At 36.9% G+C, this 25,882-nt stretch overlaps 1 protein-coding gene across 2 annotated transcripts; it reads left to right on the top strand.

The window, feature by feature from the left end:
- The first annotated feature begins 530 nt into the window (after positions 1–530).
- LOC140743709 (galactose mutarotase) lies at positions 531–12,451 on the top strand. 2 transcript variants are annotated; one of them, XM_073075205.1, is made up of 10 exons: positions 533–990; positions 1,543–1,636; positions 2,043–2,206; positions 2,786–2,995; positions 3,712–3,799; positions 4,915–5,062; positions 6,663–6,768; positions 11,218–11,334; positions 11,713–11,823; positions 12,328–12,451. In XM_073075205.1, exons 1-10 carry the CDS (start codon positions 682–684, stop codon positions 12,418–12,420), a joined length of 1,440 nt encoding a protein of 479 aa, XP_072931306.1. In that variant the 5' UTR covers positions 533–681; the 3' UTR covers positions 12,421–12,451. The 2 variants fall into 2 exon arrangements, with proteins under 2 accessions (XP_072931307.1, XP_072931306.1); XM_073075206.1 differs by lacking the exon at positions 11,218–11,334 and having other exon boundaries at positions 531–990.
- The last annotated feature ends 13,431 nt before the right edge of the window (positions 12,452–25,882 follow it).

Raw genomic sequence — 25,882 nt, 5'->3', positions numbered from 1 at the left:
TAACTGAGATTGGCACGAATGGTTGTAAGTATGAATAGGTAAGTGACCTCATAATAGCGTGAACAACCTTGACACCTGAGACAGATTCGATACGGTTACGCAGCTACTCGTACCGATCAATTAAAGCCCTTCTAATTACTATAATGTACAAAGTATAATTAGCAATTATTTTATATTTAAGTATCTATAAAAAGCGTCTGGATGTATGTAGATTTGCTAACTTAACCTAAGCCTAACCTGATTCACCATGATTATGATTACAATCATGAATTTGTAGAGCTTTGCAAAAGTTGTAAATTAAAGATTGCATAACGACTTTTATGCATACACACATGCATCATGCCGGAGACGTAGATCTTTATTTGTAGGGATGTTAGAGCCCTTGAGATTTATATCTTTGAATCATTTAATTAATTTAAATTATCAGCTTTTGTTAATTTCAAGTATCAAATTAATTTAAATTATCAACTTTTAATAAATATTTTTATTTATGTACATCATTCGCTAAAAACCTTATCCGTAGTCTTTACTTCAAAACATTTAATAAAACTACAAAGTGTCAATGCCATACGTTCAAAAATAAAATCATGAAGAAAAATTTTTAGTGAACAATTTTTTGAAAATAATTTACAAAATTTCGTAAAAAAATAAGTATTTTAAAAGGCAAAATTCTTAGTAAATATGGGTGATAATGAAGACGACAAAGCCAGCGGTGATGTTGGGTCTGAACAAAAACCGGAAGAGGTTCCGGAACCCGAGCCACCCAAGATCCCTGATGTTGAATTGATAGTGGATGGTTTCGGGTTCATGCCAAAAGACCACGAGGAATCGGCCAAGAGTCGGAGATCGAGCGTTTTTAAGAAAACCTCAAAGCCGATTAAAGACATCATGCTACCCGAGGGAGAGACGACCAGCCCGTGCGCCTCGAGCACCAACATCGACATAGTCCGGAGATACACGTGGAAGACCAAAAACAGGATGATCGTTCAGGTGATTTTTATTCTATGATAATCTATTATAATATATAATATGTATAAATAAAATCTGGTAAGTATGTATTCTACTCATAAAAAAATATATAATTTTAATCATACCCCGTCGATTACACATTGTATTATGTACACGCCTATTTTTTATACATTTCTTAACAGAAATTTAATTGGTAATTAATTTAAGATTAATATATAAATTACGTACTACTTACTGTTTGGAAACCACGAAGATTAATACATACTAGTTATTACTACAAATTTCCATGCAAAGACCGGGTAGGTTTGAATAAAATACATAAATAGGCACAAAAATGCAAATAGATTCAATCGATACGTAAAAACGTAAACATCAGAAAAAATACTATCATTTAGAAACTATTCGTAGACAGAGGAAAGAAAGGTAATGGGGTTCTTCTGTAATCAAACAAAATTCTAAGACAATTCTCAAATAATGTCTGTTAGATTGAATAATTTAAATACCGTGTATGCCGTGCTTGATTGCTAATATAAAGCACAAGGCACTCGTGTTTTAAATTGATGTCATGTTCAGGTAATTACTTACGGGGCGACCATTACGTCGGTACAAGTTCCTGACAGAAAGGGGGTGCCTGACGATGTCGTCGCGGGCTTCGATACCTTAGAAGGTAACGGTGTTATGTAGTAATTAACTGATGTAGTTCTTGATACTGAAAAAGTACAACTAACGGCAAACTGCAAACAATGGTGCTACCAGACCCACGGCTTAATTGAATTGCGGTAAAGATTAATTATTTATTACAAGCAATAGAATTAGAACTCCTATACAACAGTCAAGTTTGAAATATGTTGCAAATAGAACACGGCAACGATTAAAAAATACAGTAAGTATTATTATTGTTATAAATGGGTATTTTTTTCTACAATTATAGCCAAACCTACAAAAATGACTAGAAATATTAATAGTATCTACTTTTAGTAAGTAATACTTTTCGGAAAATCCTCTAGTATTCAGACTATTGGAACAAATATTTGCTGTTTTTTCGTTTATAATTAGTTGTATCCTTTTACTAGAATACTTCCAGCCAAGAAATCCTTATTTCGGCGCTACAATAGGGCGGTACGCCAACGTAGTAAGAGACGGCACCATGGTGGTCCGGCCTTCGGGCAGAATGTACATGCTCTCCACCAACAGGAAACACCATCATTATAATGGAGGATATGTTGGTTTCGACAAGGTGAGTAACATATTATAATTGAGTACCTATTTGTGTTGTTTTTGTCTAAAAGACTCAGTTTCAGATTGCTTGAACTAATCTTGTGGACAGTTTTTAATTTTTACAAATTTTATTTTCACGTGATGTTTTCGGTGTATTAAGCAGTGTTTTAGGTATGATAGAGAGGGGGTGAACCTTCTCTATCATGCCTACTGCTTAATTTTATCATTTTGCATCCATGAATATTGATTAAACCTTTGGCCATTTTTGAGATTAGTCCTCCGTTACTATATATAAAATCAAGATCGGGTCTTTTTGTTTCGATATCGATATTTATAGAGCTTTGCTCTATACCTAAAGCTCCATTGACTTTATTTTTAAATGAAATATTATCCACAAGAAACCGCTTATTTTCCATACTGATACAGTATGGAAAATAATATAAAATAAAATTAGGTAGTAATCAATAAATTTAGAACCTAAATGTAGTTATAGATACTCGTATATCTAATCATAATCACGTTAATAATAAATAACTCTCGTATTATAACCGTTATTCGTTTTAAAAGAAATCCTAATCGGATTATTTATTAATTTCAGGTTAATTGGCGGTCATACGTGAATGGAAACAAAGTGATAATGAGTCATGTGTCTGAACGCTTCCATGAGGGGTACCCGGGCACTGTGATGGCGCAGGTCACCTTCGAAGTGACTTGCGATAACACCATCAAGATCGAGATGCGATGCACCACCAGCGAACCTACGATTGTCAATCTCAGCAATTCTCCGTACTTCAACCTTGCTGGACATGTAAGATTTAGTTGCTTTAACTTTCCTATCGCAAATATTTGTTTCAGTATAACAAAGGTACGTACGTACCATTTGCATCCTTTTCATGCATACTTATTGCTTTTCCTGCCACATGTGCTTCCTGCCATACATGCACAATAACTGCGTCGCTTGGAAGACTAACTGTAATCCTCCCTCAGAAGCTGTCTAGTTTTTGCTTTTTGACGTGTATTTGTGATCTTAAAAATGAGGATCATCATTAAGTAAACTGAGAATTCATCATCATCAACCTATTATCGTCCCACTGCTGGGCACGGGTCTCCTCTCAATGGGAAGGATTAGGCCATAGTCCACCGCGCTGGCCAAGTGGCCAAGTACTTTTTGAGATTTGTTTATAAATAGGTTTTCTCACGATGTTTTCCTTCACCGTTTAAGGTTTTAATTAGTTTATAATACGCACATAATTTTAAAAAATCAGAGGTGCGTGCCTGGGATTTGAACTTCGGACCCTTCGATCGGGAGGCCGAGTTTCTTAACCTTTCACTGCCTTTAATTAAATTGAGAATTCTTTCTTAGTTTTTATCGGTCTAGTATGAGTTAAACCCTATTGAACCTTGAACTAAACAATCCTTTTTGAGGTCTTGTAACTGCTTTTAAAAAAATGCCTATAGCATATGCCCAAATTAAGGTGTAAGGGAATTAGGTGGGATAAAATATTTCGATTTCTATCATTTCAGCATGCCGGTTCCGAGCAAATGTTTGACCACATAGTCACCATCAATGCTGACAAGTATACAGTTGCGGACGAGGAAGGGGTCGTAACAGGTAAGTTGAAACTAGAGAGATATACTAGATAATTCAGATATGCATAGACACTGATATAATAATAACTATGGCCTGCGACTTCACTCGCCATACCAGTGTTAGTGATAATACTAAGGCAAGATAAGATTTAGCAGAAATATTGATTTAATCCGTGGCTAATAGGTACTGATTTCTTGTACAAAAATTCGCTTAACTGTGTGAGCGTAAAGAATGTGAATGTGAGTCCATTAAGATTAAAATTTAATAATTTTCATAACATTCTAATGTTTTTATTTCTTTATGACGAAAAAAGATACCTTTCGTTGTACACGTTAAAGGATAACAACTACGTTTGACGTGTTTGAAAATAAAAACCATTAAAGTAAGGAAGATGCTTATTGGTAAGCAGTTGGCCGTTGAAAAGTGTATAATCAGTAGATTGACATATTGTCATTGTAGGTATTTGCCAAGCGATGTCGCGTTGCCTTTCATGTATGTGCGAGTACAGTCAGTTTCAAGTTACTTGTTAGCTTAATAGCGAGTTGCTAATATTAACCCCTTACGCTAATTGAGAACTATTATGTCCAATTATCAAGATTTATTAACCCTACAATACCTTACAACATTTTATCAATCATCAATATTTATCAATCATTGTGTCCTTACAATATTTTATCAATCATCATCATCATCAACCTATTACTGTCCCACTGCTGGGCACGGGTCTTCTCTCAGACTGAAAAAGATTCGGCCATAGTCTTTATTGTCCAAGTGCAAATTCGTAGACTTCGCACACTTTCCTGAACATTCTTTTTAAAGACTTCAGATACACAGGTTTCCTCACGATCTTATCCTTGATCCTTCAGGCAAGTAAGCAAGCAAGTAATAATTAATTTGTAAAACGTACATAACTTTTGATTCCGAAGTACGAGTACGTACCTGGGAATCGAATTTCGGACCTTCGATTGAGAGTACGTGAATCAACCGATAAGCTATCAATGCTATGATATTTTATCAATCCTAACATGCAAATGGAAATGGACTTTAGCAACCGCAGCCACACCTTTAGAGAGATTTTTACATTACTTACACATTTATTTTCTATTGTAACTTATAAAACGGCATTTACTTTGCAGGTGAGAAGAAAGTAGTGGGTGGCACCGCATATGACTTCAGGGTGCCAAGATTGCTGCGAGTTATGCTGCCCAAAATACCTCTAGGCGGTTACGACGTGAACTATTGCATCACCCAGGGAACTGAGCAAGACCTTGCGTTTCAGGCTCGGTAAGTTTGTTGATTTTTTGGGTCGACGACTTATGAATTTCAAGTTCGATTCCCGTACAAATGTTAGTCTAAACGATACATTTTGATTTCGGTTGGGGTATGGATGTTTGTGGCCTGAATGAATTCCACGTATAGTCTGATTCATAATTAGGTGTCCAAAAATGTAAACAAAGAAATGTCATTGTCAAAATACGATTACTGGTATAAATTGTAAACCTTAACAAATTAATAAGGAAGAAAAACTTTAAGAAACTCCACTAAAAACGAAAACTTTAACCACCTTATACAATTAAACAAACACGATAAATTCGAGAATACATGCGAGTTCGATCACGATCACGAAAATGAATAACTTCGGCTACGAAACTTAAAAATGGCGGCACAATAATGTTTTGGATCCCGATTGTGTTACCATTATCATATTTTAATTTTCTACCATAAACCTTGTTTTTATTTTTATTACTGCATGGAACGAAATTGAGTTTATATAAATATTGGGAAACGTGAATTGATCTTAATTTATTTAGATTATTATTGTTGTATTACTTTAATAACGTCAAAATAAGAAACCATAGATAAGTATAGATATCTCACCGCCTTGTAATTGAAGGAAGCCATTGAATGGCTTAAACGGCTGACAAATATGTCAGCCATTTAATGGCTGTCATCGGTGTAATTTACGCGGAACAATGCCGACATGTGCTTTTAAGTAGTACAAAAAAGTGCGAAAATATCTTTTAGCGAATAGCGAAAAACTACATTTTTTAAATATTTCTCAAACACGAAAATAGATGACAGTGACAATTTCAATTGTCAAAACTGGTTACATTGTCTTGTTAGGAGTGAGTAAACTTTACTAATCTATGTTTGAAACGTATTTTCTTGATAGGTCAACCTTTGTTTACATTTTGGACACCTCATTATGAATCGGACAATTCAAATTCGGACGGTTCAAGGTGTTCGAGGTGACAGTATTATTCATGATTCGATCCCAGGTCCTCGGGATAGTTATCTTATATATAAAATTCTCGTGTCACAATGTTAGTTACCGTACTCCTCCGAAACGGCTTTACCGATTTTCACCAAAATTTTATATGCATATTCAGTAGGTCTGAGAATCGGCTATTATCTTTTTTTCATACCCCTAAGTGCTGTTCACCCTTATAAGGGTTGTTTACCATTAACATTTTTTTATTTATATGGCAACACAATGTTTGCCGGGTCAGCTAGTATATATCTGAAGATGGTAGAACCCTTTGTGGTTCGACCCCGGCGGCACTACCGCTACACCTATTTCTACCTAATAACAGCAGTAGTGTTGAGCGCTGCTGTGTTCTGGTTTGAAAGGTGTGGTAAGGGAAACATACTTTTCCTAGGCTTTCTAGCTTAGTCCTCAAGGGTAGCGGCTCATCTGTGGCCGACCTCAGATAGGAATATATAATCCTTTCTGGGGTTAATTATAGGTGTCCATGGGCGGCAGTAGCCACTTACCATCTGGTGGACTGCATGCTCGTCTGCTACTCCTATATTACAAAAAAGTTATAGAAATCCGCTGAGTGGGTAACTGTGCCTTAATGACGATAACTTTATTATGTTACAGGGTTCTTCATCCTGGCACAGGGAGAGTCATCGAAGTGTATAGTAATCAGCCGGGCATGCAGTTTTATACTGGCAACCTGCTTCCCGATCCGGACCGGATAGTTGAGGTGAATTAACTTACCCTATTAAATTATCTTACTAAGGTAAAGTATTTAAACAAACAACTGTAACAGTGAAGTGGTCGCTTTATTACTGTCATAGAGATTTTCAAGCTATGAACTTTATGTATGCTGTAAGCTCTGGTTGTATGGTCTCAGTGTGGCGGTTTACCAACGTAAAAAAAGAAAACAAGATATTGGAGGACTTGATTCATATCCATAGGTTTGCTACCTCGCGTGTTCTCGCGTGGTAAGGCAATAAGATTACAATACGATTTGCTTCAGTGCAATAAGATTGAATTTTAGACATGAAGGTGACAAAATTAATTGCATTTAATTTAGTGTACCTACAATACTGACTTCTGAATTTTAAATATTATAGCACCCAAATAAAAAAATGCAAAAACCGCATTATGTACCTATTTAAATACCAGCGGTATTAATTTGGATGCTTCATTCTAGAAACCGACTTTATTATATTATACTATACTATATTTTCTTCACAGAGAGAAAGCATTCAAAATTATTTCCTTTTGCTCGAAAGATTTTTGTAAACAACATCAGCTTTAATTAATTTGAAGACTTTTTGGGCATAATAAGTAATTTATCAAAGCGTAGGCACAGTGCGGATTGCATAATATTACGACATAGTACCATACACATACAGACAAACCACTGTAAGATGTGTTATCAAGTGTTATACGTTATTGACACGGGTCAAATATAAGCAACGATTACTATTTTTATACAATACCTAATCATATTAGGTTTATATTACAAGTACTTATATGTAACTAAGGAGATGAAAATTGGGCACTACTTATACACAGTGGCGGATGATTCTTACTTGTTTTCAACTAGTATTGAACTAGTTTCAGGATTATTCTGTATTCAACTAGTATTGAGAACACATTTATACTTCTGAATTTTAAAGTAGAAATAAGAATGGCGGTGGTGCCACCACAGTCATCACGGTGGTGGAACCCTCTGAGGTTGGACTCTGGCGACACCACAAAAATCACTACACTCACAGCCCCACACTAGGATTCCCTGTATCATGGGTGCCATGGAAACACACATGGACAAATACACAAACACCCAGACCCAGAAACAGAAATCTAAATTCATCATCTAGATATCTGTCTGGCCAGGGATCGAACCCGGGACCCATGGACACACACATAGACAAATACACAAACACCCAGACCCAGAAACAGAAATCTAAATTCATCATCTAGATATCTGTCTGGCCAGGGATCGAACCCGGGACCCATGGACACACACATAGACAAATACACAAACACCCAGACCCAGAAACAGAAATCTAAATTCATCATCTAGATATCTGTCTGGCCAGGGATCGAACCCGGGACCCATGGACACACACATAGACAAATACACAAACACCCAGACCCAGAAACAGAAATCTAAATTCATCATCTAGATATCTGTCTGGCCAGGGATCGAACCCGGGACCCATGGACACACACATAGACAAATACACAAACACCCAGACCCAGAAACAGAAATCTAAATTCATCATCTAGATATCTGTCTGGCCAGGGATCGAACCCGGGACCCATGGACACACACATAGACAAATACACAAACACCCAGACCCAGAAACAGAAATCTAAATTCATCATCTAGATATCTGTCTGGCCAGGGATCGAACCCGGGACCCATGGACACACACATAGACAAATACACAAACACCCAGACCCAGAAACAGAAATCTAAATTCATCATCTAGATATCTGTCTGGCCAGGGATCGAACCCGGGACCCATGGACACACACATAGACAAATACACAAACACCCAGACCCAGAAACAGAAATCTAAATTCATCATCTAGATATCTGTCTGGCCAGGGATCGAACCCGGACCCTTCGCGTAAGACCGATATAGTGACCGCTCCGCCAAGGGGGTCGTCACACAGCACCACACCACCACCACAGCTTCATTTCTGCTCAATAACAGCAGTGATGAACGCTACTGTTTTCTGGTCTAATGGTTGTGGTAAAGGATATATACTTTTCCGTTCCAGCTTAGTCCTCACGGGTAAACGGCCGACCTGAGTTAGCAATCTAATCTCATTTGGTCTTCAGTTCAGATGTTTATAGACGGCAGTTACCATCAGATGAACTGCATGCTTGTCTGGTTCGTCCATGCTATAAATATATTCGAACCATAAAGTGACCTACCATCTTAATTGATCTGGTCTACATAAAATCCAGTAGTAACACAGACATGAATCTTATAAAATTCGTGTCTGTAAGCAAAGCTTCAAGCTGTGAACAATTCTTATGAATAAGTCTATCAAGCTACTCACTCAGATAAGGTCGGTCGGTATATTTTATTGCAACTATTATCGTGTATTCACGTGCGCACGATATGTACAGAAGCTAAACCTCTTTAAGATATTATGTTTTTTATTCTTAAATAAAAATACGAAAATAAATTGTATTCGTAGAAATGATAACTATTTTGTTAAAGTTATCGTTTGATTCTTTACACACAAAAAATCCTCTCACATTTTAGCTGACTGCGTTAATGAAGTAAAATCTTCGAAAATTTGTTGGTTCATTATTATCTCAGTTACATAGATTGTAGTAACTGAGTGTACATTTAATTTTCACCATAAAACAGTATTAAAGTTTAGGTAATGAAAATATATCAGCCTAATTTTTGGCAATAAGGCGATAAAATGGTACGATATTTGCTCAATGTTATGTAAATAATATGTTGTATCCGCAAAGATATTCATTTTTTCAAATTATTGATAACGCCTCGCTATCGATACTTGGAAAGATGCAGATTGTTTGTACTTAAAATTAGGGTTGTGAATTTTTTTAAGCGTTTTAATACAATATATTGATTTTAACATATAGCGAGTGATCTTTATATAGAGCGATATTGCTCTCGTCAGATGTCCTATCTGTAATTGACTCCAGGTAACATTATATTCGTATCTGAGTTCGGCCACAGATTGAGGACTGACGAAGGAGGTCTCCCATACCATACCCATTACCACCCTCTACCACCTATTAACCAGAAAACAGTAGCAGTTAACAATGCTATGAATAGGAAGAAATATGTTTGGCGAAGGTGTCTGTGGGGTTAAACCACAAACTGTTTTACTACTTCCAGAAATTGCATTTGCAAAGAAGTATTAGATGTTTTGTGTGTACCAAAAAGTGCAATAATACACAATTATTCACACTTAGTTAAGGGTCGACCATAAAAGTATCAAGGGTCCACGAAAATCCAAATCGCTCTGACCAATCCAATGCCAGGCCGCGCCCGGGGTTACTTAACTCGAGATATCGTGTGGATACCTACACAAGCTACTGACTAATTAGTACTTCGTATATAACATCTTGCGCACTGTTATCTCCCTTGTGCTCTTTATGAGAGTTCAGTCACTTTATGGCAACTAAATATAATATACTTAGTTTTTGATTTGACTACATATTATGGTCAACGCTTGGTGTACCGCGTTCGTATGATTCTGTTTGATAGAGTTTAGGCCGTTTTCTATCATGTGAATATCACACACGCCATAGTATATCGCCATCTACATATTTTTATTATATTTGCTTTATTCCTATAACGTATGCATCTTATAAAATATTTGGAGTATCGTTTAGTATGTAAAATATTTTTGTTACTAAATACAGATGTAAGATGCAATGAAAGCCAGTTGTTAGAACCCTTTGTGGTTTGACTTCAGAGGCACCACCGCACCGCCATATGTATTTCTTACTCGTAACAGCTGAAGCGATGTTGTGTTCTACTTTTGAGCGTGTGGTAATTGACACAAACTTATCCGAGGCATTCCAGCTAACCTACTCCTTAGAGGTAGCAAAGCACCTGTGGCCGAGCTCATGGAGGCATCTTACTAGAATAATATCAATTTCTCAATACACGCACTCTCTAGTCACACACAGACAAGTACGTACACGTCCACACGTAGGATGGATTATTATATTCATATACTTGCCTGGTCGGGGGTAGAATTTGGAACCATTAAAAACCATTTGGATCAATAAACTGAAAGTCAGTTTATAAATATGTTCATTAGAATTATTTCATCTTGTTTCCTTTTAATGATAATAATATGTAAGTAGTAAACGACCATGCAGTTCACCTGATGATCACTGCCACTGTGTCAACCACAGGAAGATTAACGTACTACCTGAGGTCGATCACAGATTCTATCTATCCCTGACGACTAAGTTGGAACGCTTCGGATAAGTACCTCTCATTCTTCAGAGTTTCAAGGGAGTAGTCCCAGCAGCTTAAATTGCAGTTGTAATAAAGAAGCCGCAATTTGCAGTAAGCCAAATAGGGGCCGCTAGATTCGTGTCATACCGTTAACCTTCGTACCTTTAAACTTCAACATTCATCTTTCTGTCTATTTACCCTATCTATATTTATTTTCGTTATCGTTGTAGTCTCCGGACGTGGGCGAAGAGGAAGGTCACGAGAGCAAGGCTGAGTCTGAGGACGAAAGCGAGTCGGAGAGCGAGTCGAGTGCAAGAGGAGAGGAGGCGTTAGAGGAGGGAAGCGAGGTGATGTTTCAATTGTAGCTTTTTTACATATTATTAATATAATTAGACTACGTTGTGTTGCCATATAAATGAAAAAAATGTTAAGGGTGGACAACCCTTATCACTTAGGGGTATGAATAATAGATAGTAGCCGATTCTCAGACCTACTGAATGTGCATATACAATTTGGTGAAAATCGGTATAGCCGTTTCGGAGGAGTACGGTAACTAACATTGTGACACGAGAATTTTAGACAGTATGTAACAGTTTCCAAAATGAACTCGCTCGATTCCCGGCCAGGGGAACAAGATATTTTGAAAAACTAATGATGCGGTTTCAGTTTTATGTAAGTTTACTCCTGTATTACAAAAGGAAAATAATGAAGTCTTTTTATTCTAGGGTAAGAAGAGCTTCGGTTACGTTCCTCTCATGGGCAAGGACGGCACTTACTACAAGAAGCACGGCCTCTTCTGTTTAATGCCTCAAAATTATCCGGATGCAGTGAATCATGTTAGTAATGGTTTTTAATGACTAAAAGTTATTTATAGTTTAAAGATCTATAAAAATCATATGAATTATATTAGGCGCATTGTTAGGCGCTGCTGTGTTTCGTTTTGAAGGGCGTGGTAAGGGAGACATACTTTGCCGAGGCGTTCCAGCTTAGTCCTCAGGGGTAGCGGAGCGTCTGTGTCCGACCTCAAGTAGGAATATCTAATCCTATCTGACAGGGTTGATTACAGATATCCATGGGCGGCAGTAGCCACTTACCATCAGGTTGACTGTATGCTCGTCTGCTACTCCTATATTATAAAAAAAATCTTAATCGCTTGGTTGCTCAACTGACAGTGTACCTAGGAAGCGATCAGCTTAATTAATTATTTACTCTTACGTTACAGCTATGTAGGTACCTACATGTGGCTCGTAAAATGGTAGATACTGTTTCATAGAAAATCGAATAGAAAGAGAGTAATTGGTGTGCTGTTGTGATTTATTACAGATGTGTTTTATTTACAGAAAAACTTCCCCAACTCCGTTTTAAACCCTGGAGAGGTTTATGTGCACCGGATACAGTATAAGTTTGGTCTACTACTCGGAAAATATGTCTAATAAAAATGTGTAATAAACGTAAGCGTCCTTAGTAATGTTTTATTTATCTCTTTTAATAAAATTAAGTGTATACTTGTATGTGTTCCCATTGAACACTGAACCTCGCGCATACGTATTGTAATCCCAGGCACGCACGTCTGATTTTTCGAATAGATATGCGTACTTCTATTAGAAATTAATTTACACTAGCTTAACCGGCGAAGGAAAACATCGTAAGGAAACCTGCATACATGTGAAAAAACAAGTTTTCAAAGGTGTGTGAAGTGTACCAATACGCACTTGGCCAGCGCCGTAAGGATTAGACCACCGTAGTATGGCCTAATCCCTCTCATTCATCATGACATGTCCCGAGAGACCCGTGTCCAGCAGTAGCACAGTAATGGGTTGACGACGAATTGATAGTACAGATTAGACCGCCTTTATGAATAGCGTTCTATTATTTTATGCGTTCTATGACTTCATTTTTGGTGTAAAAAGTGTTTATTGTTATAGTTTTATTTTAGTTGTAACGATTACTGTTACAGACAGTTCTCAGATTTCAATAAGTTTCCCTTCACGCTATTTTAAAAAGGAAACTGAACTGTGTCATAAAATAATACGACAGATGGCGTTAAGAGTAGAATATTTACCATTAATTTCTACTACATTTTCGCATAGCTTTGGTATTTATTTTACTAAATTCTCTAACTTTCTAGGTGTTATTATATTGTTTAACCACGTTGGTGTGTATGGCTTTTGCTTTTCCTATAAATGATTTAAAATTAATAACTTAAGGCGTTCATATAAAACAAACTCTTAAGAAAAAACGCTTTCTACAGTCACAAACACTAGCAACAAAAACATCCAGAGACCCAGAACCGATAACTAAATTCATCATTTCCACATCTGTTTAGGCGGGGATCGAACCCTGAACGTCTTGCACGTCAAACGGGTACGGTGGCCATTCTGTAACGCGAGCCGTGTTATATTTTTTTTTGCTACATAGTGGAAAATCGTGATTCATATCCATAATAAATATATTGAAGATTAATTTAATGGTCTGGTATGAGATCTAGTATACGATAAGCGAGAGTCATTGAAAATATGGTGGCTAAGGCTAAATAAGTCAAAATAAGTGTTTGTCGCTAAGTTTTGGTTAAGGTCAAGCAAGACTTCGTTAGCATACGCGCGATTCCGATTTATTTTTACTAAGGGATCGTTTATAAGTTCTACTCGTTATTCTCAGATGCGTTACCTCGGACTAAGGAATGTGCTTACAATAGTAAGTACATAAACAGTACTTCATAGTCAATCTGGCCGTGTTTATCGTCAATCGTCGGCCGATTGGATTAGTAGATCACGAGGGCACAACGAGGTCGTATTTTTACATTTACCAAATTACTCGAAATTTTAAATACGTATATTTGTACTTTTATGTAATGGAGTATGTAAAGTTTCGTTTAGAGTAATATAAAGACAGTTTGTCGAGCAATAATAATTGAATGCTGCCCAAATATCGATTATTTGTCACGGCCGTCCATGGACATCTGTAATCGACTTAGGTAGGTGGTAGAACCATTTGTAGTTTGACTCTGGCGGCGACCACCGCTACACCTATTTCTGCCTCAGCAGCAGTGTTAAACGCTGCTGTGTTCTGGTTTGAAGGGTGTGGTAAGGCGTTCCAGCTTAGGCCTCAAGGACTAAGCTGGAACGCCTGTAGCGGCGCTTCTGTGGCCGACCTCAGGTAGGAATATCTAATCGTATCTGGGGTTGATTCCAGATGTACATGGGTGGTAGTAGCCACTTACTGTGGACTGCATGCTCGTATGCTACTGCCGTAATTAAAAAAAAAGAAATAACCTAAAATGAAAGTCATGCTAACTGTTGACAGATGTGTATCGTATAGAAATACTCAATACTCCGGTGGTCGACCCGAAGTGAATCTAGGCCTCCGATACGAGTAGTCGCCATTTCTCCCGATTCTGTGCATTTTTTTGCCAGTTGTGCTGTACTAGCTTCCAGAGGTCACTGAGGAGTGGTCAACAGTATGGAGTACCGGTTATTATATAGTTGATCGGCTGCGAGAGAAATACTATACGAGTTCGAATTCTGGGTTGCTACATAACTAGCAAATATCTAGAGGCATAAGTTTATCATTTTAACCGATTCACATTGTCATCGCGTCGTCGTGGAGCGTGGGGAAGGATTTGCGACTAACAAAGATTTTTTTTTTACACAACGCCACTGAACTTGAGGTTTAAGAACACAAAAGTTCTTTCATAACTACGACTATTATATAATCTAAGTCAATTAGCTTAAAATTTGGATGGTGGGGGGCCCTCATAACTTCACTAGCAACGGGCTTCCAGATGAAACACATGCCATACTTAACCCAGGCGTTCCAAATTTGAAATGACTCCTCATTGGTACCACCTGCGGCTGAGTTTAAGAGGATTGCTATTTAGTCTGGGATTCATTACGGATGTCCATGGGTGGCAGACGTCACTTACCATCAAATGGACTGCATCCTACTGCTACGTTAATATTATAGAAATACACGTATTTTTAAAAGAAAAGTTACTTGGCAATGAAGTGCGAATGACATCTCTTGTCCGGCGCGGACCTTGGTTTATGACGTGACCGTTCCGGTAATCAATAGATAGTTAATTATGACCGATCACGCAGGTCAATTCATGTCAAGTCCACGATGTAATGGTTTTGTCAAACAAGAGAAAAGTTCAATGCCTGTCAATCCCTGGTGAAAAGTTGCGTGATTACCTGGTTAATAAAATTAAGTGAGAATACAATTTAGAAGTTATGGTTCATACAATTAAGTAACATTGACATAGAAGTTCCCTATAGATGATTAACAAGTGATTATGGTCTAAAATAATAGGTTGGTACACTTTACACTCATAGCCTCATACCAGTTTGCTGTGTCCCAGGTACTCACGATGAATGCGATTTATGTCCATGCACAATGACAAATAGCTATTTATTTATAACCGGATAGGGTTTTACACTAAAGTAATCATAGATATATCACCTGCTTGCAACAATTTCAGAGGGGACTAGTAGTTGCACAACGAAGCGCTTGTATTTGCACAACGAAAATAATACCAAAGCTCAAAAATTGTAGGTAATTTGCGCGACTTTGAACCGAAGTTTTTTTATCTATACAAAGTCAGGTTGGGTTAGTCTAATGTGAAAGTTCCACAGAGGGTGATGGCCGTCGGGGCCATCCGTGGATGAACGTATTTTTAAAAGAATGAACGATGGATGGATGAACCCACGGCTGGCCTCAGGACTGTGGAGGATGTCCGTCCGGTGCTTGAGGAATGGACGGCAGGTGCTCTTGGGCCATGGGTGTTTCGGGAAGTACCTGTGTCGCATTGGAAGGGAGCCAACCACCCAGTGCCACCATTGTTGCTGCGACGAGGACACGGCGCGACATACAATGGTGGCGTCATGTACTCGTCGCTGCAGTGGGGCCTGACCTCTCGTTGCCGACCGTGGTAAAAGCTATGGTCCAGAACGACAGGTCATGGAAAATGGTGAAATCCTTCTGTGAGGATGTGATCTCGCGGAAGGAGGCTGCGGAGAGGGAAAGAGAGAAATCCTCAGACCACCCTATTCGCAGCCGGAAAACCGGGCGTAAGAGAAGCTCCCGCGTGGGGAGCCCTTCGCATTTCCTACCCCCATAACGGAAGCAATGCCGTAGGTGATGTGGGTGTCCTACGTCATATAACATTAAGTCTCGAGGCGCCGCGCGCGGGAACACCTCGCCAAAAAAATGTCTAATCTGAAAGTTAAGTTTAATATTACATGTACTTAAATCTAATCAATCAATAACTACTTACTTAGTGCTATTTAGCATTAAATCCGCCTCATCGTCAACCTAATACTGTCCGAAAGAGAAAACTTAAGCCACTGTCCAACGCGCGGGCCAAGTGCGTTTTTGTAGACTTTTTTAAAGATATCTCAGGTATGAAGGTTTCCTTACAATGCTTGCCTTCACTGTTAGAGCAAGTGATAATTAATTCATTAATTTCTAATAACACTTTGAAAAGCCATGCATACTTGAGAGACCTTAAAAAAGTTCTCAAACACCTCAATACCTTCAATACCTTCTCATTCTAAGAAGTGACCCGTGCCCAGCAGTGAGACAGTAGGTGTATGGTTGAGTACGTCGACAAGTAATAATAAAATATCTACTATAATAATAGACACCTAATGTTTGATACGGATAAATCTGTCAACTAGTCGCGGCCTGCGAGTGCACGGTCTAGACGTTGATTGAATTCACGCTTCACGCTGATTGACTTGAACAAAGCAAGCCAGTTATTAAATAAGTATTGACGTTACTTTAAGCAGGTCTAAACAACACGTTGAAGTTTTACCGAGTAGTGTACACGTATAATGCTGTGTAATTCTTGATTAGTAAGCATAAATGAATAGATATATTAAATATGATATACTAAGTATTATAGAGAGAAAGAAAAAAGGTCCCAAAGGAAAATAATCAAATATCCAACGGCAATAAAGTGAATTGCGTAGAAGTATGGATAAACTACATAATATTATTATGGTTATGTATTGTAATTTGATAGATTTTTTTGTGAAAAAATTTGAAAATTATCCTTCATTTTTTATATCTTATAGATATAAAACTTCCGTACTCTTAGCTATAGCACATACACTTTCTCTGTAAGTCTAAATCTTAATTCCAGAGGATTTAGACTTGTAATAAGAAGATAACACAAGTACCCACACCGAAAAGGAAAATCTAAATTCTTTATATTGAGTCGGAAATAGAATCCGGAACCGTCTGCACGTCAGTGGGGCGACAGCTTCGCCATGTCTGCATCAAGGAGGTGAATCAGCGCTACCGGTCACTTAAGAGTAAATCGTCTCTTTTTTTCTGAGAACTCGATTTTATAAACATAATTGTCAACACATCATTTAAGCTTAAACGTCGTATAGCCTACAGTGTAATGAAATATGTAAATAATGCAGTTGTGCCTCGAGCGCCAAACAATAAAATGCCAGCTAAGTAATATGTTCTATGCAGACTGCAGTTTCAGATTCCATTAAGTCTTCGCTAAGTTTAACTAAAGATAAATAATTTCTGAGTAACAGTTAATTCTCAAAACTTTTACAATGCTTTATCTCTCAAATGTGTTGCTGTATTTATGTTGTCAGCTTCTGCTTTTTATTGCTTTAGTATTATAACATATAGGTAATTTATTAAAGAATGTATTATTTTATGCTCAATGCTGGGACTCGGTACGATTTTGATATGGTGTAAGATTTGGCATTAAATTTTCTCCTCTAATGCGGATCGGTGGAGAAAAGATAAAGTTATTGGATAATTAGTATCGTGTATTCCCAAGCCAATAAACCTTTCGGCAAGGTTAACGACTGTAATGTGATCAGTTAACACAAAATACAATTTACAAATGTTTTCTAAGCTCAAATAGTTCTACAAGACACTACAATATTGTGTCTTTTTCATGTTTTTAATTGTATGTCTGTCGTGGAATTATATGTTTTAAGGTTTTCCTTTTTAAATTCTGTCGTTATTTTCTGTATTTGAAAATGGAGAAAAGATATTCGAATCGCAAAATTAGTTAACCTATTTAAATGGAGGAAGGGGGCGCTGTTCCGGGAAGTCTAATAACTAAATTAGAAGGCAGAAGAACCCTATGTCTAGAGACTATATAGTCACGTGTTATATTGAGTAGCATCTTGTTTTGATGTATTTGGTATTTCCTAAGTAATAGTAATATTAGTTTATTGTTGGTTATAATGGATATTTTTGGTCTTTCATTTAAGAGGTGCGGAATTATATAATAATTACAAACACCTACGTTTGATTTAGGTATGAAAATATAATTATTACTTATTGATGAAAAAAACATCACAGGAACTCTACAAGCATCAAAGCCATAGAGTAGGTATTAGTAGGTAAATTAAGTCCACAAATGTAGCTTTGACTGATATGGCGAATGACTTCAAAACTTTTATCAATCCAAAGGGAAGTTTGCACCCCGTAGCCAATAATATGCAAGCTATAGGATAGTAACGGTAGTCCCTGTAGTTCCGGGACTAGAATAGGGCTACGGTACCCCCTGCCTGTCGTAAGAGGCGACTAAAAGGGGGCTTCCGGGGTTGCCGGCGGCAAGAGTGGGAGCTCAAACCGTCCGTAGAGCAACCCCGAGAAGGACGGCGGCATGTGTGGTCGCATGTCGTCATAAACACCAAATGTGAGGGAGGTGCGTAAAGTGCTCCCCCCAGGGCAGAGCCCGACCGGGGCTTCGCGCTCGGAGGACTCCGGTTGTGTTCCATTGGAGATCCCCGAGTTCTCCACCAAGCGCTGAGGACGGCCACCGGGGGGGAATTTTAGTGCGGTAAAAATCCCACATAACCCGGCGTCGCTCCCACGTCGTCGGGTACTTTTTGAAGGTTTCCCCCTCGAAAACAAAAAAAAAAGGATAGTAACGGGTGGGCATAAATTGAATGGCATATCGTTTGTGGTCAATCGTGTTACAGTAGCTCCACCGAGCTACGGGCGCTTAAATAAATGTACCTAGTGATGTAATATTTTGTAATCATTTGGGCCTCGATTGGGCCTGATTGAACTTTATCGCCGTCAATTTAATAACTCGTTAGTCATCCAGTTGTTTAATACATTGAATAATACTTATTTATTGGTTATGACCAATGACAATGATTTAAAAATATTCTACCGTCACACTTTTTGTTTTGTTTACTTATTTTACAGTGATCTCATCCAGTTGTTACAACAATGCAATGTATTTATGACTACTAAAGTAAGAATTTGACGAGACAGTAAAATGGATGAATCGGAAGCCGTTATGGAAGCATAGCCTTACCTATAAAATATTGGTGGTAAGACGGGGTTGTTAGAGTGCCGGCTAGAATAACTATGAAATGTGACATGCGCACGAAAGGAAAAATGGACTGGGAAAGTTCAGAGTAAAATTATAACAACCTAGATGTAGAAAGTTATTTATATTATGAACTAACTTGCTTTTATAATATTACTTTATAAAGGATTCAGACTTATTGTTTACCATTTGAATACTGCCTCAAATCTAGGAGGAAAGATATTCGGTACAAAAATTTATGTCTTGTAATAATACTTTTTAACTTATGTTATTATTACATATGGTATAAAGATTAAAAAGGAAAATTTTAATTTTGTTTTTAAACAAAAATATTAAAAAGCTTTTAAAACGAGGGAGTTCAGAAAGCAGAGCTAAAGCGGATTAAATTAACAAAAAGTAACGATAGGGCAGACCACTAAGTAAAGTGCCAATGACATCCGCTGGAAATAGAAATGGATTACGAAAGAAAAATGAAAAAGACTTATGGCTAATGGAGTAGGTAGTAACATAAGATCAGATAATTTAGGTACTATAAGTAAAATAATCCTAGGAAAAAAAGTAGGTAGTGTGCCTAATGATGATTGTGCCTTATAAACGTGTATTAGATTTAATTAAATAAGGTGGATTGAAAGTTTAAAGTATTAAGAACAGTAAATGGTTTAAACAATAAACAATAACTGTGTTTTATAATTGATGGGAAACTTCAATCTATTCCTCACTATAGGTAGATAAAGTCAGCTCCAGTAGATAAAGCGATCAAAATTTAAAAAATACCTTAATATACACCCAAGCGTTAATAAATATCTGAAAACCGCTAGCATGAAATTTGGATGAACATTAACAGGTCAAAAGTGGCTGAACATTTTCACAATGCATTTACTTCTATGGCTGCCATGCAAACTTTTAATAAAATTTAGGGATATGGAACCCTACGTGTGAGTTCCACTTGCACTTCGTCAATTATATTTGTTGGGAAATGGCCATAGAAGAACGAGAAAATAAACTATGAAATATAATAAAATAAAATTCACTTCAAAAAGATATTTCTGCCAGCTTTATCATATACAACCTACTTGAATATTATACACTATGAGAGGCTTGGGTTTTTGCTATATTCCAACAATATTATTCAAAGTTATGTGCGTGTTACAATTTAATTACAATCAGTGGCTTAAACGGCGAAGGAAAACACCATGAGGAAATGTACCCAGCTGAAAGTAGTAATAAAAGGTCTTAAGAGCTGGTACAATTTACACAATTCTACCAACCCGCACTGGGCCAGCAAGGTGGACTATGGCCAATAAACCCCTCTGACTTCGAGATACATGAGACAGTAATGGGCTAACAACGTGTTGTCTTCTGGTTTCAGTGTTTTAAGTTGAAAATGAACCACACCTTAAAATGTCAGTAGGTAAAATTATTGAACTATAATTCGAAGGGATTGCATATCTGTCAGCATACTATAAAATTATAACAATAACAAAACTGAGTTGTGTCTATTTTTGGTTGGCATAGCTTCTTAGAATTACAATTAATGTAGTATAATCATTTTCCTTAAGCAACAAGTTGTGCGTGCGACTTTGCTCGTGTGATTTTATGATTTTAAGGGTTTCATAAAGCGTAATAAAAATTGTTTAGGGTTCCGGACTACCAATTTTTTTGAAGTGAAAACTTCTCTAGCGGCGTTGTGCACTTTTTGTGATGGGTAAAAATGTTAAACTCGCCTTAGGACACGTGATCGAAAATTCGTAAGAAATAGAAAAAGAATATTGTATTTTACCACATGACGGATAGTTTTTTTGTACTGATTTAAAGCAATTCGTGCAAAGTTATTTCCTAACCATTCCATAATGTCAAAAATGCACAATTTAATATTCAAGTTTTCACTTTTGCCGGCACTCCCAGAGAGCAATACGTTGATATATATTTATTTTTAATTTTTAGTATTTGTTTTTATATTTAGCAGCCAATAATGTACCTGCAAGCATTGTGAAAGTTTTAACTGTCCACCTATTACGGTTCAATAGATAAAGCGAAATACGTCGAAAAATAGCGGGTTCTTGTATGGCAACCCCCATTTATTTTCAACTTTTTTATTTTTAGTATTTGTTGTTATAGTAGGTAGTAGTACCTATCTATTACTGTTCAGGAGATAAAGCCCTGTGACAGACGGACAGACTACTTAGTAAAGCCTCCACAGTCTGTCCGTCTATCTTAGGAACCCTATTATCTACTATAGGGTTCCGTCTTTACCCTTTGGAACGGAACCCTAAAAATGGAATCCTATTATCAATATTCCGCTGTCTCTCCGTCTATTCGTCGGTTCGGCTGTTGCAGAGCGTCATCTAAAAATAAAAAAGGTCCTTAGGATTAGCAACGCGTGTGCTTTTGTGAGGTAACAAATTAAAAAAATCTGATTCTCATAAAATATCTCATACGAATAACTAAAGTATGAAAGTCCACTACTGGACAGTGGTCTCCCCTAATCGCCATAGCGACCGGTCGTGAGCCATCTTAATTGAGCGTCTTCACGACGTCCTCTTCAGGTGGTCGTACCACCTTGTATTGGTATTTATGTCTATCAAAATGTGGTCACAGTACGTATATAAGTATCCTAATAAGATAATAATTAAACCGAAGGTGGTAGAACCCTTTGTGGTTCGTCTTCGGCGGCACCACCGCCACACGTATGTCTGCTTTATAACAGTATTAAACGCTGCTGTGTTCTGGTTCGAATGTTAGGGTACATACTTTTCCGAGGCGTTCCAACTTAGTCCTCAGGAGTAGCGGCGCATCTCTGGCCGACCTCAAGTAGGAATATCTAATTCTATCTGGGGTTCATTATAGATGTCCATGGGCGGCAGTAGCCACTTACCATCAGGTGGAATACATGCTCGTCTGCTACACCTATATTATAAAAATATTTTAATACCACTTTTTTAGTCTATAGAATTCATTTATTAACTAAAATAATAATTAATTTATAAATAATTAAAATAAAATTGTAAATAACACACATTTGTTTTGTAATTAAGTATTCGCGTTTTGAAAGCTTGGGTTAGAAGTAGGCTGTAAACAGTCATCTCAAATATTGTAAATAACAAAACATCCTCATAATTACCTATATTTAAACCCACCGATTAGGTATGTATTTGGTCTCGGATTATTATAATTGACTTATTTAGGAATAATAAATGAGTAATTGTATGTAATGTAATGTACCTATATGTAACTCACTCGGATTCTGAATGTCTTTGGTTATTTGCAATAATTCATCTGTACTAGTATCCGAAATCATTTATACCAAAATTACAAACAAAAACATGAAAATGATAAGTAACTTAATTAAAATACAATATATACTGAAAACAAATGTAAGACAATTTAAGCCCTATTAGAAATTATCTTGATTAGATGAGAGAGATGAGATGTGATGTAGATTTTTCAATCTCATTTTTGAATCATCAGGTTGAAAAATGGTTTGTATTATTTTTTTTTTCTTTCCGCATTTGAACTTCATCATCATTATCAAATTATGCAAGGAAGCCTGATTCGAGTCATAATCTAAACTGGATGATAATTATTATAAGCATGAAATGTGCCGTAACAGAAAGTGATGAAGACTTCCGAGCAAGTTTACAAATTGACAGAGCCCTGTAAGATACATACGAATGCCAGTCTCAAATATCCTCGGAAATGCTGTTGGATGCCTAGTTCAAGTGTCAAATATGCACATTAAGCAAATACTACACCCCTACTACTACGGATACTTTAGAAGTATGCTTGTAACGTATGCTTATAACGTTTTGCTTGTTTGACTAGTTATACGTTTGTTAGGAACGGTGAGGGTATTTGTAAGTACGTCCTTAATTAGCTCTGTCGTTATTTGAGGTCATTCATAAATGTCTCGGGGATGAAGTTATCATATACTCGAAATTACCCGCGGCTCCGTATCTGTGATCCACCTAAAATAGATATCCTGATTAAAATAGTGTCGAAAATAGGTTCAAATAAGGTGGAGTCAGAGCCTACATCATATCAGGAAGACTGTGTCATCTTTCCCTTAAATAGATAAACGTATTTAATCTATGCCGAGTACAAAAGAACGACATGGCTTATCGACGTTGGTTTTCAAACTTATCTGAGAGTCGTCTTCCATCAGCTTCCTGCTCCTCTGGATACTCGTGGGCCAAGTGTCCCTGAATATCAGACACACAGCTATTCTTATATAAAAAGGCTCATATACCAAAATTATGCACATTAAATTATTTCATCGGATAGTTTTCTACAGGCTGCTATCCGAAACGTTAAATTATATGAATGTCTTACTGAGTTCAGATTGATGGTATCCAGACTATGATAAACACGTATATGTATGTATGTATGTATGTATGTATGTATGTATGTATATTCCCAAGGTAACCAATAACCCAAGGTTAAGATACAGATAAAAATACTAAGAAAAGGTTGTAGTTGGACAAACTTCTGTATGTGTGGCAGGGGCGCCACTGGCCATTACATCGTTGCTATGCATGCATATATGCTATGTTCTATGCTAAATGCTGTGCTTCTAGCCATGTTTATGTTATTAAAACTACCTAAGAAATGGAAAAATATTAACAACTGTAATTGTCCATATTTAATATTTTATGACGAATCTCTAATAAAGATGTTAAAAAAAAGCGTGGTGTAAATTATATTGAGAAATAACATAAGTTGTAGTTTTTATGATCGCAATTTTATTAAATTAAGTGAAAAAGTAAAAATAATATTACCTGAGGAAATTGAAAAGTCGTTCATGAAGCTGACAATTAATTACTTTTTCCAAAATCGCCACACGCAACAAATAACGTACCTATGTAGCTCACTTTTTGTTATACAACTATCATATTGCTGTATGTACGTCTTGTACGTATACTAAGATTGCTTAGTGGTTGAAACTCGGTCACTCGATCGAGAGGTCCGTGGTTCAAAATTACGTGAGTAGGTATTAAAAATGAATTATCACTTGCATTCACGGTGAAGGAAAACATGATGATCCGATAACTGGATACCCGTGAGACCTTTAAAAATAAGGTATGTGAAGTCTACCTATACGCACTTGGCTAGCGCAGTGGACTATGGCCTAATCCCTCTCATTCTAAGAGGACACCTGTGCCCAGCAATGGGGCAGTAATGGGTTGACATAATTCATAGGTCACAAACTATATACACATGGGCTTAGCTGATTGTCTAAAAATAAAGAATTATCATCAACCAACATGGATAAGTAAAGTTGTGGGAAGATATCTTAGCGACGACGGAGGCCGACCAAACGTTTCGCGGAAAGTGATTCATACGTTGCGCGTATTGAATTTGTGACATTGCCTTAAATATTCATCCAAATGATAAAGTGTAAAACACTTTTTTTACCTAGATTAAAAAAATAAAGTGAGTATTTATTTGGATATATTCATTTAGACATATTTATTTGGATAAGGTTTAATAATAAATTGGAGAAAATAGAGTGCCAATAGCCCCATATTTTTTATTCATATTTTAAAGATTATAATGCTTATTGTGACACACCCTTAACAGATAGACATATGCCATCGCGGACTAGGCTAGAACTTTTTATCACTCCGTCTATTAAAAAAAAACTGCATCAAAATCGCGTCGTTTTAAAGATCTAAGCGAACATGGGTCAGACAGCAGGAAGCGACTTTGTTTTATACTATGTAAAGGTTCATATCATAAAGTTCATAATCTCTGTTGTCGATTGTAAGCAATTTTTGCAAGCAAAATTTGATTAATTTATTATATCGGATAAACATATATTTATGTAGGAAATATTATCCTGCCACATGAGGTCGCCATTATTATCTACTTATTTTAATATATTATGCTCCACAAATCATAATAATATATGATTGATGATTTTAAGTCCATTCAAACAAGCGTGTTGCTTATTGAAGTCTAATTAGATTAATAAAGACTTGTTTTAAATTTATATTCATTATTCTTACGTCCTCTTCTTCTATATGCGTCCCCCTGTTGAACATCCATTCTCCTCTTAACTACCGCGTCGGAGTTGCGTAGAGATGTATAGGTAACCTTTTCTTTTTTTTTGTAACCTAACCCAACCTAACTTTGTTTGGCTCAATCTCGTTTTACTTTTTATATTTGACTTTAAACACATATAAATCTCCCCTTTTATTCATTTGTTCTAATATGTACATTCACATTACTATAATATATTATTGTTTTATTATTGTATTGTGTAATTAATTAACTGGAGGGATTTGGGTGATACACTCGTATCCCATCGCGACTATTTTACGCTCAAATTTGACCATCGTGAATGCAAAAAGAATCCAGCGAATAAATATATACTGAACTGTGAACAATTTCACTCAATCCAGCCAATTCGTTTTAATAAAAAAAAATATCCAACCTAACTACCATACTTTTTTGTTTCGTGGGGAAACCCTGAACGGATTTTTCCCAGCTGCGGGGACAGCGGCGAGGATATGCTGGACTCCTACTGACTAAAACTCCACGGCGTTCCTCTTGACGCCCATTGTTTGGACTAC

The sequence above is a fragment of the Epargyreus clarus genome, unplaced genomic scaffold (assembly GCF_041222505.1).
Source record: "Epargyreus clarus isolate Ecla_fem2 unplaced genomic scaffold, WU_Ecla_fem_2.2 ptg000007l, whole genome shotgun sequence".
Lineage (NCBI taxonomy): Eukaryota > Metazoa > Arthropoda > Insecta > Lepidoptera > Hesperiidae > Epargyreus > Epargyreus clarus.
This window is presented reverse-complemented; position numbering and strand designations above follow the sequence as displayed.

Coding starts and splice junctions, on each gene's coding strand:
- LOC140743709 (XM_073075205.1), top strand. CDS start 682: ATGGGTGATAATGAAGACGACAAAGCCAGCGGTGATGTTGGGTCTGAA. Junction 2,996..3,711: donor ACTTCAACCTTGCTGGACAT/GTAAGATTTAGT, acceptor CTATCATTTCAG/CATGCCGGTTCCGAGCAAAT. Junction 11,824..12,327: donor ATCCGGATGCAGTGAATCAT/GTTAGTAATGGT, acceptor TTTTATTTACAG/AAAAACTTCCCCAACTCCGT.